Here is a 22,199-nt window from a genome sequence, read left to right as displayed (position 1 = left end):
TATTATTATTACACTAAGAATGGGGGGAATAAACTGGTGCATTTATTTTATCTCTAATAGATAATTATCAGGACTGGTGACAGGATGAATTTGGATAGAAACTGGAATATATGAAAACTATTCCAACCAAAAGTTTGAACTGTTTTAACTAAATAAATGAACTTTAATAGTGTTGCACATGCAAAGAAAAGCATATCACAACACATTGTGTATTTAAATCTGACATACTCAACAAATGAAATGTTTTCTGTAGTATGTAAAACCAGACTTATTGTTTCTTTTCACCATGCCCTACAAGATTTTAGAACTCATAGATCTTAGCCTCCCACACCTCATTGTTATTCGCAGACAAGGAGAAGGAAAACCAGCTTTCCTACTTTTTAACTTCTAGTTGTTTTCTCAGCTAATTTTTCTTTATCCTGTTTGGATGAATTAGTTATTGAACTAAACTAGTGAATAACAGAAATAAATACTTTATATCTGCGGAGAAGGCTACTGTTGTCAAAAAAATAATAATAACGAGGCAAAACCTTGTGCTTTTGCATTATTGCATTATCTGGTGCTTGAGCATTACTTTCATTATCTCTGTGGTGTGGCTCCTCCTAAAATCTTCAGTAATACATATGCTGGCTAGATATAACTAGACCTACAGAAAAACTTGGATGCGGAGCCCATGCCCATAAACAATTCCAAAAATATGCTGTATCAGGCTAGATGACAGATTATGAGCACACATGCTACATTATCACATGACCAGCAAACAGGATCATCAACAGCGAGATCCTTAACAGGTAACACAATTGAGCAGTTCTAAAATACAATAGAAGGAGATGGATGTGTAACTGTAGAAGGGTATTAATGTACTGAAGAGTGGAGGTTTTCAAGCCATTAGTCAGGACCCAGCTGGACAATGTCCTAGGAAACCTGGGTCAGTGTTGAGCATGATCTGAATAAGGGGTTGGACTAGATGACCTCCTGGGTTCCCCTCCAACCTGAACGATTCTGTAACTACATCAAGTCTGCGTGTTCACATGAGGGAAAGTCTTTAGTTATGTCAAGGACTGTGAAATTTCTTCCCTGTTAGCAAAACACAGATATGTTTTGAATGACTGCATCTGATTATTACATTTTGAACATTTCTGAAGTATTTGCACAATTTACTGAAGGACTTTTCCTACAGTCATTATAGGTTTAAACATCACATGAGGACTTTGGTGCAGACAGTACAGCAACAGTACTTGGTCTTGCTCAAGTGTCTCCCTGCTGGTGCAGCACATTAAATACGTTACTCAGTTTGGGGGAAAATAGCCAGGGGACTCTCACCAACCGAGAATTTGAGCTTAAACTCATATAATGGATGATCACTAAGTAATATGTACTAGGTAGCATTTGATTGCCATTTTGTATGTTCATACAAAAACAGTAATAACAAAACTGGAGATCATTCTGTGACTACAATGGCAGTAAAGATAATCTAGGCTCAATTCACCCATCAGAATAAAGACAAGCTATTTTTGCACATTTCAGCATGTGTCTGTTACAGACACACGGAAAGAGTGAAGACAAATAGCTGGTTATTTCATTGCAATTTGATGTCTAACAGGTCAGTAAGTTCTCTTGACAGTTCACACAGTTCACACCAGTACTCCCTTTTAAACTGCTGTACATTTCACATGTAATCACAGGTTGATCTTTCACCTCTGTGGTGCCAGTCCAAAATCTGCTTTTATCTCTACAAAACCAAAAAACATTTAAAACAATGGTTTTGTCTTTTACATGTAATTTTACAGTCCACTATTTTCCTGTCATATGAAGAATTCTTACATCCTGTGTCCAACTCTCGGTTCACATTAAGGTGATGCTACACATTCTTTACTGAGGTCTTCATCGTGGTATGTGATCCTGGATCCTTACAAGTCCTGGTCTAGCAGCAAACTGACACCAATTCAACTTTTGCCAAGATTAAACATTTGTTGATTAGAAGTTTGTTACGTAAGTATCCGTAAGAAATTTGTCACTTACTTATCTGGAAGACAACTTGCAGGTGAAATACAGCACTAATGAATTTTCTCGAAAAAGTTTATACAAGTCTTCTGGCTAGCCTTTCCACCAGATAATGGTGTATTATTGAAGTGCTTAACAACTTGGGGAGTGTTCTAAGGACTTGAATTTCCATAGTTTTCTCATTGGCATCTGTGTGCAATGTAGACAAGATGCTAACAAACTAGATGGAAATGTTTTCTTTTCACTTTGTGGAGTCATTTGTCAATGAAAATGCAATACACAAGAAAGGGATATGCATGAGAGCATGTAGTCACAGAGTTGTTTTCTCTTTTGCTGGAAAAGGCTGAAATCAAAGCTTCAGTTTGTCTTCAGAGATTAGAGTCACGTTAAAGGTGTAGAATTCAAAAATTGGCTAGCCTCAAAAGAATTCTATCATTCTTCACCACTGCTAATTAAAACTGATCAATAGAGAAAGGACCCAGAATCTCAATGCCTGTTACAGCACCATAATCACATGTACAGCGGTCTGAAGAGATAGATATACTTAACCAGGAGAGAAAACAAGAACATGGCAACTGCGGTAGAAGGGATTGTTTTGCTACCTCTCCCCTTACAAAAAAAATATAACCTACGTATCCTATACATATTCCATTCCACAAGCAATATTCACCCTCATTTTGTTACTTTTCCTCCTCTGTTCAGCCCCGTAGTACATTCTGGCTGGGATCTCACAAATACGTGGCCTTTCTTGGGATTTCTGCTCCACTGATGCCAATAGGTGCCTAAGATAACTGAAGCAAAGTTTTTGAAAAATCCCACTTTTCCTAATCATATGTTGTATGAAATGAATATGCAAAGTCTAAATGAAGGACTTTCATATAAGTCTTGCTGAAGGTCCGTAACCCAGTCTTATATGCCCTGTCAGGTGAACTTCCGTTCACTGTGGTTTTTTTTCTTATTTTTTTCCTGGACATTGAGAACATTTGATAAAATACATGGATGCTGGCTCCATATGCTATAAATTAAGATAAGGAATATTTTCTAGTGCAGTTATACAATATCACATTACTGGTTTATTTGAAGAAACTGTGAAACAAATTTACAGCTAGTAAATGCTACAGCAAAGTACTCATCCTTTTAACATTTATAGCTCGGACTTCAGAAGAAATTGAAAATGAAACCTACTAGACTTCATAACACAAGGCACAAGGCACAGAAAATCATGTTTTGTTATACTTTACGACATTACCAATGAAGCAACAGTAGCTAATTTTATTGTCACATTTTATAGATAAACTGAAGCACACAGTTTATGAATTACCCTGTGATGACACGTTAAGGCACAGGAGATTCTGGAAAGAAGACAATCAGAACTGCGGACAGAACTAGACTCCCTGAATAATCCTTTTGCCCTTGATAGAAGACAGTTGGCAGAAATTCTTCAGGATTTGAATACCTGCCTTCTTTATAGACATCTTTGAAAGGTCACACTTAAATATAGTTATACACACTTCTAAGTAAACACCACTTGCTTTTCCTTCCTGTTGATAAAGCTATGTCCACGTGGTAAGTCTATCACGGAGAAAAGTAGTTTTCATGTGGCAACATGAAACATAGTTAAACATGAACATAGGTAAAGACTCTGGAAACAACTGGAAAAGTTGCAGTATACATTTAAGATTGTTCTCCATGCTTCGGTTTGTCTATTTACCAGATTAAACAAGTGTTTTTAACTGGCATCTGCCTCACGTGAGACAGAGCCTTCATCCATCCTAAGTCTAATTTCCTATTGCCTTAGACATTCAAACTTACCTACATCTCCATGTAAAACGAAGATAAGCTACTAGCAATATCAAATGATACTGATGTGCATTCACTTTACCAAGACGTAAATGGCAACACAGGGTGCAAGCCAGAAGCCTTAAAACAGGATGAAGAATGCACAGAAGTTCAAGCGCTAACAAAGCTAAATTCTGAACTCATTTGGAAGAGAGAGGAACAACAATAAAAACTAGCATAATTTTCAAAGTGAAATTGTCAGAAGCAAATTTGGACTATGATTAATCAAGAATATAAACACCTAAAATTCTTTTGCTGCCATGATTGTTTACTACTAATTAAGCAGATAATTTTTTCACACTCCATTTGCAGCAACATCTTCTGTTTGAAGTGTTGTAAAGATGTTGTGTTTGTCCAATACAGAAACAAACACTTGTAAATTTCCCTTTTTGATGGTTCTACACTTTGATCATGTCAAAGTGAATTTTATGACTTTTATGACTTCAGAAAACCTGGCTTTTAGATATTTACTCAATTTCCTGGTCTTAAGCACAGCGAGAAATGGTCATATGAAGTGTTTGATGACCACCAACTTTGGCTCTTTACATTGTTGCTCTGTGTCACAATTGAGACAAGATAAAAATAAAGCTGTGGAAAAGTCAGGTTAAGTACAAATATTAATATTGCTTCCCTTTGCTGCTGTGGTTCTTTGTAAGACACTTTGACATACTTGGTGAATGGAAAAGGTCTGAAGCATGCTTTGTTCACAGAACTGCGGAAAGAGGAAAGGAGGGATGTTTATAATGGAAGTGGGTCTGATTAAGCTTAAAGCTCAAATCAGATAAATTATTTAGGATACAGATTTTCAAATGATAAAAATCTGAAAGCTGCTGTCATATGATTACACATTTAAATGGCAGCTACTCCCACAGCTAAGTGCATCTGGAAGCTATCTCCTATGCTTAACTGAAGTCCTGCGGAAGCAGATACATGACCTTATCTGAGTGTCAGGTGCAAGGCAGTCTTCCAGTGCTGGGGTCCAGGGCAGTATGAGCCATACTCTACAGCAGAGTAAAGGAACTGACACCAAACCTTGCTCTGTGATTCCTGAAGTTTGTTATTGGGGTACTTTTGCTCCTTTTTATGTTCTTCTAGTATACAATTTTGCATCGTCAGATTTTCTTTTTACATCAATTTTCCTTAATTAAGGCAAAGACCTTTTAAGTCCACATAGCTGAAGGAGATACTAGGAAATTACTCAGAAAAGATTAATTTCATGCTCTGGGATGGGAATGCAAAAAATGTACTCACAAAATATGCTTGGACAACATTCTTGTAAGAAGAAGAGTAAGCCATAAACCCTTATTGTCTCCACAGAAAAGTGCTAATTAATGAGATAACTGAAAATCATAAACAGAAATCTACAAAAAATATTAAATCCCAAAGAGTTTGTGAATTAACTTGACACGTTCCACTTCAGCATACCATCATGACACTTCCTGTTGTACCCCGTGTCCTTCTTTCTTTTTATATACAATCATAAGAATATATATATGCATTCTGTCTTGCATCTCAAAACCTTTGGGCTAGGGCTGGCATTGTTTTTTTTTTTCCCGAAACAGGGCGACGTGCTCAGCAGCTATGAGAGCTGGATCCCTGTTTCTGGAATTCCTCATGGGCTGCTGCAACGCAGCTGCATTTATGAGCAGGCAGAGGAGCATGCCCAGCCCGGCACCACTCCCCTGGATGAACGCAGACGCTCAGGAACCAAGTGGCAGACTGTGTGTGGGCAGTGCTTGGCTGTGAGGCCACTCTCATCTGCCCACGACTGCTCCCCATCTCCCCCCAGAGAAAGGCAGTGAGCCGCACGGAGCCCCTTGGGCCACTTCTCCAACAGCATCGCTATGGAGCAGCAGTAGCCATGAAGCAGGGTCCCCACGCACAGATGCAAGTCGTACATAGCCCTAAGTGTTTACATAACCACTAATAAATATGGGCACGCACAGAATCAGGATTGGATAGACAGCCAGAACAATATGTTCCTCTCTAAAGAGCACAGACAACAAGTTCAGCCCAGCTTTCGAGAAGAAACCTTCACATATAGAGGCCCAGTTCAGCAAAACAGGGTCTTTATTCGTGAGGACTGGGGGACTGAAGAAATACTGACAGTATGGTTTTTGCAATCTCCTCCACTGTAACTCACTGATCCTTTACAAATTTTTAAACAAATAATGAGTAACAACATTTGAGAAAAAAATTGTCCAGCACAAGCGAAGCAACAATCCACGGTCATGAAATGCATTCCTCATTTCTCCCTCCATTCAACTCTGCAGCTACATGAAGACGGCGACACAGTAAACAAGCCTCCTCCTCCTCAACACACTTCAAGTCATTCTTCCCACACACAGCTGCCACTATCATGCATATTTCAAAGCCTCCATCTGGGCTTGACAACTGTACCTTCCTCTCTCCCAGCCAAAAGAAATACACGTCCTACTCAAACATGCAGGGACGATATCGCGCTGTTTATTTCAGAAGAGAAGCTGCCACTGGTGTTCCACAAGTAGGTCATGTGGGTGGAAGCCCCCATGCTAACCTACATGCTAACCGCGGAGGTGAGAGCTACCATACTTTCATTTTTCCCCCTTTCCAGCTACAAGTTGTCTCCAGGCAGAATGGGGGGATTCGTGGTAGTTGTCCGGGCTGCTGAATGCCTGATTCTTCTGGGTCAACATCTACCGCTCACGCAGGGATTGACTTCACAGTGTGTATGCAGCAGGTTCAACATCTTCCAGAATTTCCTGATTTATGCTGCATGCGCTACACAGTGCAGGTACACCTCCTTCTGCCCAGAAATAAACAATAAACCCCATGGCTGCTGCTGACCTGGAGGATGCCCTCAATTTGGCATATACAGGGACCAGATCTCTTGTCTGGGGCCTCCTCCCTTCCTCCTCAAGGTCAACTCTCCATGCTCCAGCTATCCTTGATGCTCTGCTGCAATAACCACCCACTCTGCACTTGTGGTAGCAGCCTACGTTCTGCCATTTAAATAGCTATTTCTCTTCCTTTCTCCCTCATCAACAGTCTGGCCGCAGCACACCCTTCCTGTACCATCACATCCACCTTCCTAGATCCACCAGGCAAACCAGCAGCCTGTCCCTCCCCATCTCTTTTCCTGCAGCAAGTTGAGCACGGTGCCTGTTGCTGCAGCTCTGGGAAGGGCTGAGCCCAAAGTAGGACGTGGGGCTTATCTTGAAGAGCAGATGAAGCTGGGGCAAAACGGGAGTCAGAGTTGAGCCTGGCTGCTCTCAAGGGGGAGCAGCTGCCTGCAAGAAGAGTGCAGCCCTGCACTCACTCCTAATGGCAGGCACCGTGCCCCTACAAATAGCCACACGCTTCCCACCTCTTCGTGAGTAGCAGTGGCAGCACCTGAGTCAGTGGGTGCAACAGGGAGGGCTGGGGGTGAGGTTTCACTACCCAGACAGTGCTGCTGGAATAGCCAGTCCCAACCCCAGCCCCACCCCATCCTGCAGAAAAGCCCAAAGACTGAAGGGAGTGATCACCTCCTGGACTACCTGAGATTAGCGGTGTTCTAAAATATAGGTTATACAACTAAGATAACGCCACGAGGATTTTAATGACTACATATCCAGCTGATCTGATGCTTCTCTTCTGCAGAGGGATGTTGTGAAACTTTGTTAGCTAATACCCCCTAAGTGATTTGAGATCTTGTAATAAAATAAATTGGCACTACAAAGCAATTTTACTCTTAGCAAGATCCTGGCTAGCAGGATTTATTAATTTGGTCCTAAAGAGAAATCAGAAGATGTCCGTCTACGTGTGCATTGCATCTTTCTTGGATGATGGAGAACTAAAGAGTTTATATGGAAATAAGAGTATACCAAGTAAATGGACAAGGTTGGCTATTTGGAATAGTTACTCTTCACACGTTTATAGTATTTACCTATGCTTTCTTTTGGGAAGATCACCAAGGAGGAAAACCGCAAAGAAAAACCCAGCAGAAAGACACTTTCCACCCAGAGCACTGACTCATTATAGGTACTATGGAAGAGACGTGGCCTAAATCTTCTGCCACTCTGCAGCCACTGCCTGCCTTCCTATTCTAACAGCATTTCCAACACACTGAGATATGGCTTTAATTTCTATAACCTGATCATTCAGGTTTTAAAATTTTTCTCTGATATTTCTCATAGTGCTTTGGAGGTCACCCAGGCATTTTATGCAGACTGCCGGTACGCTTAATCATTTCAGTGGCTTCCTGCAGTAAATCAGGAGACATTATATTAATAAAAGATGGGGCTGTTCCAGGTCTGATTCATAATGCTGAATGCCCATCTACTTGGCTTAAAAGAGTCCTTTAGAAAGGTCAGTTTACTCTAAGGAATTCTGAATGGCAAGGACGTGTCTTCTCTGACACAAGACTCTTGCAGAATATATACACTCCAGGCCGGCAACCCAAGGGGTGCAGAAGACACCGGAATGATTCAGAACCGGGGCTCAAAGATGTGTGGGCCACAACCCAGCCAAGACCTCCTCTGAAAATGCACCGAGATACAGGCACACTGTGCAAATAAATAAGCATCTCGTTCAACAGTTTTACCCCGATATTGCTGCTCTTCTTTGTCTGGCAAACCCCATTTAGACACATTCATTGAGCACATAACCCAAAACAGTTAAAATAACAGGTCTAGGAGGGAAAAACTGGCCAAAAGGAGACTTTGCTTGTACCACATTCTTATTGTTCGGTTACTTCTTCAAAATATGTACTAATCCCCATAATCTCGATGCACCTAATAAAGTAATAAAAAAAGAGATTAAACCATTTTCAGTGAAAACAGCTGGCAAAATATTGCTGAATGACAATTTCTCACTGCAAATGCCAATTTGTTTGCAATGTAATTTTTTCCAAGTATCTTAATGAAAACAATCAAGTGTTTTGTTTTCACTTGGTCAGTCCAACTGCACTGAAACCGTGAGTTTGAAATACTTTTTCTAAATCTTTTTTTTAAATGAGAAATTGTGAGATTGATTTCTTCTTCCCATAGAAATTCACAATTGCTAAATATACTGTCACATCAGAAGAGACTTAAAATAATAACAATAAAAAAAAAGCCTTCAGGGCCTTATCTTGCAAGATGCTGAAAACTCTCATATTTCTAGCTTACAAGCAGCATGGTGAGTATCACCTCCCATCCAAACCAAGCAGAAGGAATGTGGATAAAATGGAGCGAACACCTTCCTGTTAGCTGCCAGAAGTAATGCCAAAATACCTCTTACAAGATCCACAGACCTTTTGTGACATTTTTTCACTAGGCCATCGTGAGCATTGGTTCCAATGGCAGGGCACACAAATTGAACCCTGTGGTAAGACAAAAGACTCCCTGCAACAAGCTGCATCGCGACAAATCTGCTCCCATCGTAGTGATGCTCTCAGCCTGCAGCCCCCCCCGTGCTGGTCACAGGGAAGAAAGCGGCTAACCAGGGGGGCTACAGACCCTGTGTGGTCATATGCTGAGCGCTCCTTGTTCCAGCCGTCACTTGACTATTTGGCTGACATATCTTGCAAGACATTCTTGAGTCTAAACCACCTGGCCCAGTCAGAATTTTATTTGTATTGGCATACATTTTAGAGACCTGTTTTTACACTTACAAGACACTATGGTAAGATCCCTAAGGACTTTACTGGGCACTGCACTGGAACCCAAACCTTCCCTGCCTGAGTAACCACTCTGGTGATAAATGTAAACCACAGGCGGTCTGCGAGCAGCAGGCAGCGTTTCAGTCAGTTCACTCATTTCCCAGGGAAATCTCAAGCCCCAGAAAATTGCTACGTTACATGATAAAAGGTGTACACCACACACACACACGGGTGCAGAGGGAAACCAGTGCCACAAACTGAAGTCAGACCATGGCCTCAGGGGACCGTGCTTCTGTGGTGTCAGCACCCAGAGCAGCAAGGGTCCATATGTGAGGGTCAGTGCCTGACCCCCTGTGAGCACCCTGTGGTGGCTGAGTGACCCCAGCCACTTACCACAGGTACCTCCACTGTATTTCTGGGCATATTTCCCACCAGCAGGCCTTCACCCTGATCAGCAAGAAACAGGAGCAGGAGCAGGGTGTTGTTGGTGTGCGCGCTAAGTGCTGCTGAGTGTTTCTGCCTGCGCTGATCTCTGTGGCAGGCCCTGCATGCATGTACATACGTATCATGCAGGTGCGCTTCTGCGTGCCTACTGGGCACGTATTTGACCTTGCTCCTGGTTGGACCTGGGGGCACGGAGCTGTGGCAGGCTCGGCTCTCTCAGACTTTTGGGTCGGCAGCCCTTAACAAGAAGGAATATTCTTCCCTATAGGTTTGAATAGAAAGTTACCGCTGTGAAATGCAGATTTCCCTCTTCCCCCGTTCCCACATTCTAAATTGCAACATACGTGTCTGCATGCACTTCCAATCCGCCCACACAAACAAAGAATAAGTACTTATATACGTTCACATGAAAAAAAGCAAGCTTCCTCTATTAACAACAATAATGGCTGATAAGCTAAGCAATGTTTCAAAATATTTTTGTTCATCTCACTGCATGCAGCAGATTTCAAACCTCACAATTACTATTACAAGATGTGTTTACTTGCTAGGCAATATAAAATACAATTAAAAGAATTTCAGCATCATTTCAAATATACAAACTGCCAAAAAAGAAAAGACATAAAATGTCTGAATAAACAGTGACTGACGATTCCCTACATCATTTTGATTTTTCCACTGGAACATCAATTTTTATCAAGGACCTGCTTCTGAATTGGAAAATTTATCACAAAAATTTGCATGTCAGACTACCAAAAAATGACAAGATTTTAACACCATAACAAACATTAGGCTCTTGATCCATTATGCTTAACACTTATGGGTGTTTTTTCCTGTAATAAGGATGCTTAAAAACTTGCTCAGAAGCAGAGAGCAAAGCTAAGATACTTGTGTAACAACATGATTCCAAATGTGGTTTCTCTGAGGCTATCACTAGTCTGAAATCAGGCTTTTCTGGTGAAAGGTGGCTGATTCTTCGTTGTTATGGGTCTATGCTGGGTGCTTTAAGAAGACACGAGAATGACAATAAGTAGATGAGGTATTGGGGATGGACAGGATGAGGACAGGATGAGACAACGTAAGGCAGTGAACACACAGGGAAAAAAGACAGGATGCGTGAATGGTGCGAAAAGTATAATGAGCACCATGGGGACAAGAACAGAAGCACTAGAGGGGAAAACAGGCTTCTGGAAGGGGACTGGGTGTGCAGTTGGAACTAGGAAACTGAGCCGAAAGATCATGGACATGGTGCTGGGTAAGAAGAGATGAGAAGGAATGAGGAAAGGAGTGCTGCACAGGCAGGTTCCCACAAGGAAGAAAGGGAAAATGTGAAAACTGGGGAGCCTGGCTGGGTGATAAGGGACACAAATGGAACAGGGCAAAGTGGGAGCACTTGTGTTCATGAAGCCAGCAGTTGATGGCTAGAATCATCCCTTGCACACCCTCAAAGACATTCATGCTTTGCTTTTATGTTGTTGGTTGAATTTTAAAACTGAGAAGTTCAGATCCGACTGGCTCAAATCGCCGAAGTAGAGAGAGGTCCTTCTGAAATTTTCTAAAATACATCTGCATAAAATACATCTCATAATTTTAACTCAACCTCATACTTCACAGGAACAAAACAGATTTTAATTAATTTGGCAATACCATTTTTGTAGCTCCTGCCTCAAACCACGAGAAAAAGAAAACAAAACCTAGCTTGAAATGCCACATGATTTAATAGCATAGGATATTATCTCTGGTAATTTAGAGGTGTTTAGCTTCTGAAATTATGCTGGCATTGAGTCAAGGGGATTTGAATACTAATCTTCTATAATCACATGTTAGAATTAGAAATAATCGTTAGCTTCTTAATAAATACAGGAATATCCCTTTCTAGCCCTGCTAGGTCATGAGACAGCTGACCTGAAAGCTGCCTGCTCTCCCTTCTTAGCTCCATTTCTTTGACGCTCGAAAACTGAACAGTGTCTGGTACCTCAAACCACTCAAACCATTCTACCTATGGTTCATTAACTGGTCACCTAAGCAGTCTTCAGTGGTTAACAGGCCAATTTACTCTTATGTGTGTACAGCATATGGAGAGATTAGAGCACAGAGCAGCTTTTATGAACACAGCTTAATATTTTCATACTGTGTGCGGTGTAAGTAAATAACAATTATCTCAAAGGTACACACCGATGCATATCCGTCACCAAATACCCCAAATCCCCTTCAGCCTCCTGATTGTCCAGTTCACCAGCACAGTGCTTGCACAAGTCCCACGTGGTAGAGGTTTCCTCCGTGACTCACACCTCCTTAGCACTCGCTTCCTGGGACGTATAGGAAGGCCGCTAATTGTGTCTAGTGCTCATGCAAATTCTCAGTTCCTGGAACACTGCTAGAACAAGTAAAGTAAGGTCAAGAAAGTTTTCACAGCGTGGAATTTCAATTTGTTTGGGAGCTTAAGTGAACAGCAAATGGGGACCTCTGCATCTGTCAGTGCATACGGCTCCCAACGAAGAGCAAAGTTTCGCAGGCACCCTGCGCTGCAGAGCAGAGGGCTAAGCCAAACACGTCCTGCAGGGACGTGATTCTGTGCTGCCAGCGTGGGGCCGTGGGGGCGGCGGTGATGGGGTGTCGGAGGAAGAAATGGGGAGAGGACGAGGAAGTCCGAGGGAGCCCCAACACACGCTGGTTTGGGTGAGAAATACTGGCCGCTTCCTATCTCCACACCTTGTTTTCCCTCATTTTGTCCTCGTAGCTGGCACACACCCAAACACCAGCTTGTCACAGCGCTAGGCCCGTCAGACGGTGTGCTCTCTCACCTGCTTACCCCAGCGCGAAGTGCTGTCATCTCTTCCTGTTCTCTCCCACTTTTTCTACTTGCAGCCTTCACAGAGCTGAGCCTGCACCAGCATTTGGGCATGACAACTTGCGTCTTCTCTAGGGAAGAGAGCCCTACTGCAGTGTCTCAGGATCACACACAGATGCTAGCCTGAATATTAGCTGTATGAAATGCTTCTATCTCTTCGGCCACGAGCTTGTTAAGCACCTCACAGAGAAAACATTCCTTCAGCATTCATGCATTTTACCAATTTATACAGCAGCATTAAAAGCAACTTCTTTTTTCTTCCTCTTGCATCTGAAACAAGTACATTTAGGAACATATGCCACCTGTGCCCTGCATGTGGAACTCCCACTCCTACTTAAGTGTAATAATACTAGCGATAATAATAATAAATAACATTTTGTTACTTAGCTGCTGCCAGGGCCAGAAGGCTTCAAGATACCTGATAAATATATACAAATAGAGGAAAGGAAAAAAAAATAGTAAATTCACCCTCAGGTACACAAAGGTTTAAATATATATATAGATACAGACGGCACTGCTCAAAACCAAAAATAAGCCAGAGCAAAACTGAAATTCCTTGCAAAGCCCTTATACAACCAACTCAAACAGTCTGAAGCATCTAGCAGCATTTGTGCAGGTAAATTCTCATAAATTGTTTCACTTACACTAATTCATTGCAAAAATGTACCACTCCTTGTGCTTTGCTAGCAAGGAATTAGCAAGGGATTTGACATTCTCCTCTCCTGCACATTCTGTTCTACTTTATCAGGACACCTAATATTCAGCTAGTAAAAATCCAGCACTACTAGTTTTGTTTTAAGCTCTACTGTAAGCAGTCCTGAAACACCCTGAAACGACCAACCTTACAGACAACCGTGGCGAAAATACCTGAGCTATGTCAGTTGCGCACAGATTTCAGTGGAAATTATGATATAATTGCACCCTTTGACAAGTGTTTGTTTGGAAAACCCTACTGTAAACAGGATGCTTGCAAGGACAGTGGCAAGACAAGATGTTCAGGGATTGTTGCATGAGGCATTCAAATGTTTCTTTCCAACTTAGAGGGAAAACAGGGACTTACCTAAACTGCCAGAAGGAGCCTTCGTACAAATGACAATCAGGTTCTGATTTCCCCCCAGCACTTCATATGAGCTTAGCCTGTTTCCAGCCAATAGAATCTCTACATTTTGCAGTAGATTGCAAAACAAACAAACAAAACAACAACAAACAATGCCAACTATATGTCAAGAGCGTGTAAAATACCCTGAGATAACTGGTAAATTGCTGATGAAAATCCTCAAACCACTTAACCCCAGTCCAAACTGCGAAAGAGACTTGCTTTTAAGTCTTACCAAAACGTGTTATTTTATTTTACTTTCGTTTGTTCCTCTTTGAAATAGCTAGAAGTTTTACTTCAGCTTCCCACTGTTTTATTTGTTTGCTTTTTTCCCTTCAGGCTGCTGCTAACTTTTCCATCCACTAAAGCTAAACACACCTTTTTCAGTTGTAGTAAATGTCGCTACGCTGAGTTGAAAAAATCTTGCATCTTATATAATAAAAACGTAACAAAGGATGTAAGGCTTTGAAGACTAGTAACAAATTCAGGGCTTTTGAAAATATGGGTTGGGTAAAATGTAGTTATTCAAATAAACGCAGGTGAATAAGGCAAAACTTGAAAAAGTTTCCATAAGAAGCAAGAAAGCTTTCCATATTCACCCCATTCACAGAGCGAACAAGAAGTTTGTGTTTCACTTAGGTCTTCAAAATAAACCAAGGCTTTGCCAATTTTCTTTCTGCCTTATAAATCACATATAAACCTGGACATCCAGGGTGTGAAACTGACCCTCAGACTCAGACAATTGAAAGAAAACAAACAAAAAATAGAGAGGAATTAGATGTTTTACATGTGTATATTGCAAGCAGTAACATCCCTCTGGTTTCAAATACAGGAATGTGTCCAGCATCGTGTGAAATTATTACATGCCAATATTTCTTTCACTCTTAATTCCGCTGAAAAAATATAAACGTGTCACTGGTATTGGTCATGCAGTTGCATTAGCAATTACAACTCTAAATGACAAGGAATTCTCCACCTGTGCCGAGCTCCTCCCAACATCAGATTCTGTATTAAATTAGCACCCTTAGAAAACTGTTTTCTAGATACCTACCGCATTAGGACAGGGAGGCACTGACAACTCCACTTATTAAATATGGAAAGATGAAGCACAGAAATGACTGCATATAATGAAAGCAACCTGAAATATTTTTATTTTATTGCTTTGTTCACACACTTGTCAATCTCTTGTAATACATCTACATTATACCATATTTCATACATTGCAGAATTGCCTATTTTTTCAACTTGATTTTATTCTATTTTATTGTCATTGTACTTTGTTCAAATCTGCAAACAAGTTTATTTTGTTAGGAGGACATAATGGCACATTTTATTTTTCCATCACACTGATAATAAAAGAATTTTATTGTGTGTTTCCCTATTTTCAGATACCTTGATCGATTTTTTTTTCCACCTGAAGAACGAAGCAAGCAACAACCTGCATGGACTTCTACCATGCAATTTTGAGTACAGCCTCAGGTAGATCTAACTGCAAAGAGTCAAAGGGAATTTGATTTTATTTAAAATATTTCTAATTTAAAAGACTAAGTCTGCAATTTACTATATTATTTGAAATATTACTTAATAGGCTATATAGATCTCCAGTAGAACTTAAGAAGGTCAATCTCTTTCTTTTCTTGTATAAGCTTATATGGCCTCATTAGTGTAACAGAAATACAATATCAAAAACACATACAGTAATTAAATATTTTATTGATTTATATTCACAAAGAATTAGTACAGCCCAGGACCCCAGCTTTAACTTCATAGAAATTCCTTGAGATACACTGGATGTGTTGTCATTGTTTAAATTTATTGTTTAAAATACTTAATAACTTCGTCATATGGATACATATAAGAAAAACTGAGTTATTCTTACCACTAAAATAAAATTATGAAGAAAATCCCTCAACTGCAATGCAATGTAAATAGGATTTTTTTCAAAGGGAACAGAAAATCTACTAAACCAACTGCTTGAAGTTGTCATCTTCTGAAACTGCTTTGGCAAACTTGTTTGGACTTTTCACTGTTTTATAACATAGCACTGTTATCTATCACCTACATACTCCAAGTTATAAAATAATATTACTGTCGTTAGTTAAATCTATCACCATAGTAAGTGATCCCAATTTGTCCTCTCTTCTATTCGCCTCCCTTCCACTGCCAACCCTTCTGCCAACACAAATATTTCATGACAGCCACAACTTTCCTAAGAATTCCCAAATTAAATGTTGAACATACTTAAGTCCACTTGTAAAATAAAGACATGCTAATGTAATGTGAAAACAGAATTCTTCATACGGCGCTCGAATTTCACTGAACTTGTGCTACCAAAAGCAAACAGAAAACACGGTCTCCCAATAACAAACGGTGATACCATTATGTTTTTATTACCGCACTGACAGCACTACACACAACTGTTTCTCTGACATGTTTATAGCCAGAGAGGGAACAAGAGAGCTCTAAAAGACATACTTATTAAAAGGCTCCTTTACCTATATTGTTGCCTATTCTCTCAAACACATTAAGCACCATTAAGAAACCTCACCTTGTTATTCCTAAAGAAGCAAGCCCTTAGTTTCTTTCTCCATAAATTGATAAACACTGGTGGCTGCATTCTGTGCTATAGTAAGAACACAGATACCTAGGCACGCTGATGAATTACCTCTGCGAGTAATACAAGATAACATCTTACGCTTCTGTAGTCTTTTCACACAGAAGCCATAAAGCACTTGACAAAGATGGGTGAATATCAGGGTAACTTTACAGATGACGAAAGAGAGGAGCAGAAGGTGAAATTCACTTCAGTAAAGGAAATCCCGGAAAAGAGTCATGTAATTATATTCCACGGAGTGTGGGATACGTTTTCACTCGTGCCCTCTGCGTTGCAGCAAGTTCAACCCATACAGTTAGCAATGAAACTCGCTCAACTTCAGGTAGCGAGCCAACCGCGCGGTCTGGAACACAAACTGCCTTTTGATCTCCAGACCTCAGCTAGAAACTGCAGCAGCTCAGAAAGGGCACGAAAGAAACTAAGAGTTTACAGCAGTAAAGCAAGAGGATCTCGCTTATAATCTTTAACAGATGCAGTGAATACATGCAGGGTAATACCACACAGAGGAGAAGTCAAGAATTTACATCTATATTTATGAACGCAGTATGAAATTTGTGAAATATTTGATTATATGGATAATGAATGACAAAGAAAACCAGCGTAACTTTCTAAACTATGCTTTACCTCAAATACCACTACCTGGTGGCCAGCTAATCAACCTTAACTTCCCTAAATTTATAGATTCCATTTCAAAAATGATTTCAGAGCATCTACAGTGAGGACTTTCAAGTGCAGTGCCAGAGAAGCACAAGCCCAGAGCAAAATCTGTATTTTGTTAATACTGAATTAATATTAGCGGTAAGAGTCTATGTACTGTAATAAAGTACTACTAACAGTGAGGCATTGTGATTTCATAAGGTAAACAATACATCTTCTTCTAATAAAAAATGATCTAATTTTACAGCAGGTGATGACTACATAGCCTGTTTGCAATCAAGCTGACTTTTTGACTTTAACTTAAGGAAAAGCCTCAGTTTATTCCTCACTTCTGACTTCTTCTGGCCACTGGCATTTATTGGTCATGCCATTTCCTATCAGAATGGCTAAATTCAGAATGGGCACAAATAATCTATAATTTTAGCCTTGCTTTGTTAAGCAGATATCTTTTTTCTAATAACTGTACCTCGCACGACTTAATAACTAATAAACAAAAAATGTAAAGGATAAATGACAGATCTACAAATTCTAGTTCCTAGTGCTATTGTTGGTAACATGCCCCCCTGAATTTTTCCAAAGGCAAGAAATGAACTAAGTTTTGATGACTTATTTAAACTTAATGAAACTAAATCTAACGATATTTTCTACACAACAAATACAGCATGTATTAGCAAAAAATAAACTGCAAGCAAAACTTGTAATTGTTTTTCTGTGGAACTCAATCTGCCAGCAATGTATAAAAGTAGATACACAGACATCTTGCTATTTCTTTTACAGGAGTAATAAAAATATATGGCCAGACAGATTTATATATAAGCAAAATTAATTTCTCCCTAGCCTTGGCTGCCCTGAATCGAGGTATGAATACTCGTGTTAACATTCTGTTATTCAAAACAGGGACATTAATCATAATCATAAAACATAACACTTGGGACTGCTTCCAAAAAGCCAGTCTTGTTTTTTGTCTCTGTAACTACCCTCATCGGCCTGTCAGAGAGCCCCTATGATTAAAAAATCCAAACAGGATTTTGTTATTGCAAGCATATGTGCGTGCAACAGTGTATCTTGGTTTATTCACGCCTGTTTGAAGAATAAAATTTCTACAGAAACTGCACAATAAAAGTTACAAGCTATTTAGATGAGGCACCCCTTATTAAAGAGATACATACTTAGGTTAAGATACTTTTCTGCTAATTATCACACAAATCTAAACACAAGAAGTAGAGGTGGTCTTCCTTTGGCACCCACAGGCTCCACTTCATTCCAGAATACAAACTGCGTTTATTTTTTGTCTCCTCTCGCGACAATAGTAAAAGAACCAAGAGAAATAAAACTTAATCCCTGCAGCAGTAAGGATCCTGCCATTTTAGAAAAGTTGTCACAAAGGGATCCCTCAACAAATGTGTTTATAAAGGCAGGTGCGTGATTACAGTGTCTGCAGAACGACCCAGTTATCTTTAATTTGGCTACTTCCAGCACTTAGAGAGTTGAACAAACAGAGGTACAAGTAGGGAAGATTTCTGGAAGATTTATGCAGCTGACAAACTTGTTGCAAAGAATCCTTTCGTACTGGCATCATTTTCACCCTGCGATAACTTTCACTATGAGGCACAGCAATGAATTTACGGATAATGGTGCAGGGAACGGTGGAGCAATCCACTACTGAAGCACCAAGTGGTGAATCTAACAAAGGCAGCTATACAGGAGATTTTAGGCAGATCTCTTGGTGTATCCCACCTAAATCCAGTTCCTTGCCATTCCCACAGGAACTAACTTCGGAGCTTGGTTTGTATTGTGAGGCTAAATTGAAGCAACATGTTCTAGTTTTGAAGTAGCCTGAATGTTAAATTCAATAATTTGATCTGCTGGGCCCACTAACTGGTCTTGGCAGCAATTCTTTACCTCTCTGCATCTCCCTTTCTTCCTCTATAATGACACTGGTACTAAGCAGAAGTCTGTTCCACTTTTGGAATAAGCCAGGCAAGCACCTATCACCTTCACATACTCAGGAGAAAGCCCCAAGTGGAGAAATGATCATTAGTAAGAGTGAGGAGCATCACCAGTGTACTGACAAAACATACTTTCAGTACGTTCTCCATTCCAGTACATTGCTTCATAAACCAGAAAAATATGGAAATAGAAACATGTCTATGGAAATAGACAGGGATGTTTAGGGAATGTTACTGCCATATTAGCAACCGCAAAGAAACAGAGTCAGTAATTGGAATGACAGCAGTTAGAAGTCATCAATAGTGCTTATTTTCCTTCATAATCCAAGGACGGGTGAGATTAAGCAGGAATACTGGCACCCAAGACAATATTACTTAGCTGTAAACATCCAAAATATTATGGATGGACAGGTACCATACAGCTTCAGCTTTGTATGAAACAGTTTCCTCTTAATGCTTGACTTCTACAAATAGCGTAAGTGCTGTTCGGATTAATAAATACATTTAGAATATTTTACTCTGTCTAGTGTTTCAGTGTCCAAACTACTAGATTTTCATAATATGATTCAAAATTCTATTACATGCAGGATAATTTTAAGTCATTTCACATAGTACCTCTGCAAAGCCAGCTACCTGAATCTCTGAGACGTTTACTGACGCTGAGACTGAGAGGAATGTTCCATTATAAATGGGCAGGTGAAACAAATCCAAATGATTTTTCAGATTCAGTTCATAAACTCACTTTTCTCTAAAAGTGGTAGCTGTTTTTGGAAACAGACTTTCTACGTGCTTCTATGATGTCAAAGATGAAATCTCTGCTTGTGGAGGTACAATCTGTAGCAGGAACACGTCTGCCAAGACTCTGGCATGGCTGCTATTTTGTCTAGACAGACTCTGAAAATGACTGACAGAGGAACACTGCACATGGCTGAGGAAGCTGAAACTTATGGAAGAGTTTTTCAAGACTAAGCCAACACACAGGATTTTGGAAGTGTGCCTAACATCCTTCAACCTCTCCTCCTGGTATCCTCCTCACGAATCTAACAGTATTTTGTTTCTTCAAGTCTCCCAGTTGTCCCGGGAGAAGCGAAGGTATATTTGCTTAGATAACACGTGAGCAGGGCCTTTTGGTCATAAGTAAACATTGTCAACAAGTGGGGAGGTCTATTTGCTGGCAAGTCACTGAGAAAGGCATGCAAGCAGTTGTGTCTGTTATTTGGAGGAGTGAAGACTGTAAGGAGCTATTAACCTTTTCTCACCTATACAACTTGGTAACTATGAGAAAGACATGACGAGCATCAGCTAAATGACAGAAATGACTAGTTACAGCTCATCACTGTTCTAAACACTTCAAAATGCACTCTATATTTACCTTGACCTTTAGGGCCACGTCAGAAGTAGCCTGAACCATGTGTGTGTTTTGACAGGAAAGTCCACATGAACTTGCCATGGACAGTAGACTGTAATTTTGCAGAAGTAATGAATATAATGTACTGTCAAATGTTATTTTCAGTGTATGACAGCCTCAGTTCACTTAATCCTCAAGCAACTGTCAGGGTTAGAAGAGGGAAGAAAAAGGAAGAGACTCGAAACCACATCACTGGCTTTTAGCTTTAGTTGGTTTACATCCAATTCAATCCCCACTGAAGTCGATCCCTAATTTACTGGGATTTGGTGCTAACTTCTATCAATTACTATCATTGCCTGTACTGTTCAGTAGCCTGAAAGAATAAAAAAGGCGAATTTAAACATTAGTTTGTCTCCCAGGAGAAAATCAGGCCTTAAGACACTGCTTCAAAGTAGCAGTAAAGCACTAGTTGGGGTTGTGGCCCAATTGGCCCAAAGATCCGGCCAATTTTTCACACCCAACACAAAAATTGTCCTGGCTACATGAAAAACATGGGAGCTGCTTCTTCTCTCTAAATAAAATATGGACCGCGATGAACATTTGCTTAACCCTGATAAGGAAACTTCCACGCTCCACCTACGAGGTTAGCAGTGTATAACTTTGGTCTCCACAAACCCAACCTACGGACTGGACGTGGGGTGCTGAGGCTGCTCACACAGCAGCAGCAGTACTTGTGAATCTAGAAAGAAGCTGTAAGAAGCACTGGAAGCACGGGGAAGCACTGAGATACTGGCATTTTGAGACATTTCTGTAGCTGCAGGAACCATAAAATGCCTGTAGACTCGAAGAAAAGGAACCGAAGGTGGTTGTTGCAGGCACTGAGGGGAAGCAGCTCCCTCATTTCCGAAGGCAGAGCGGTTTCCCCTCCCCTCCCGGCCGTGCTCCCGCCCCTCCCCTCCCACCGCAAGGCTCTGAGCGAGGCCGCGCCGCCGGCGGAGCAGGGGCCAAACGCGGCCCCGCTGCCGCACCGGGCTGGTGGCGCTCAGGCGGCCGTCCCCGGCCCGGATCCGGGGCGGAGAGAAGCGCAACGAGGCGTCCTTTGTGCCACGGGCTCCGGCGGGGAGCCGGGGAGCCGAGCCGCCAGGCGCCTCTGCCTGCACCTGCCGGGGGCCGAGCGCCCCGGGGCGCGCTGCGGGTCCCCCTGCGCCGTCCCCGCCTTGAGGTCGCCGCCGTTAAACGGGCAGGGACACACACACACACACACACACAGAGCACACGCACGTACCAGGTCTATGAAGGTCAGGAATTTCCAGCTGCCCCCGTAGGTCTGGTGGGCGGGCATGTCGATGGCCTTGTAGTTGCAGAGGATGGAGCAGTAGGACAGCAGGATGGCGGCGCGCAGCACCTGGCACGGCACCAGCGCCATGTTGCGAGCGGCGCACGGGGAGGCGGCCCCGCTGGCGGCGGCGGCGACGGCCCCGGTGGCGGCGGCGGGCGGCGTGTGGCAGTGCCGGCCCAGCCCGGGCTGCGCTTCCGCCCGTGCCCGGCCCTGCGCGCCGCTGCCGCCCGGCCTCCCGGCGCCCCCGGCCGGGGCGGAGCGGAGCGGAGCGGCCGCGCCGGTGCCCGCTGGGGCCGGGGAGGGCGGCGGCGGCCCCGGGGAGGCGGTGGGGGGGGGGGGAGCGCGCTGCCGGGCTCCGGGCCCGGCGGGCAGGTGAGGGGACGGAGGGGAGCGGCCCTGGGAAGGAAGGGGTGTGTGGGGGAAAGCTGTTTTGGGTGCCCCGCTGCTGAGTAAAAAAAT

At 41.8% G+C, this 22,199-nt stretch overlaps 1 protein-coding gene across 4 annotated transcripts in view; it reads right to left on the bottom strand.

The window, feature by feature from the left end:
• The window catches only part of AIG1 (androgen induced 1), a 123,548-nt gene extending 101,601 nt beyond the window's left edge, over positions 1-21,947 (bottom strand). For 2 of the 4 annotated variants that reach the window (XM_040552010.1, XM_040552009.1), the window contains exon 1: positions 21,687-21,947. In XM_040552010.1, the coding sequence (XP_040407944.1) occupies positions 21,687-21,827 (141 nt within the window). In that variant the 5' untranslated portion in view covers positions 21,828-21,947. The remainder of the gene's footprint in view (positions 1-21,686) is intronic. The other 2 variants (XM_040552012.1, XM_040552013.1) reach the window with 2 other exon arrangements.
• Positions 21,948-22,199: the final 252 nt, after the last annotated feature.

The sequence above is a fragment of the Cygnus olor genome, chromosome 3 (genome assembly GCF_009769625.2).
Source record: "Cygnus olor isolate bCygOlo1 chromosome 3, bCygOlo1.pri.v2, whole genome shotgun sequence".
NCBI classification, from domain to species: Eukaryota; Metazoa; Chordata; class Aves; order Anseriformes; family Anatidae; genus Cygnus; species Cygnus olor.
The sequence above is the reverse complement of the archived record's forward strand: the minus strand, read 5'-3'. Positions and strand labels throughout refer to the sequence as shown.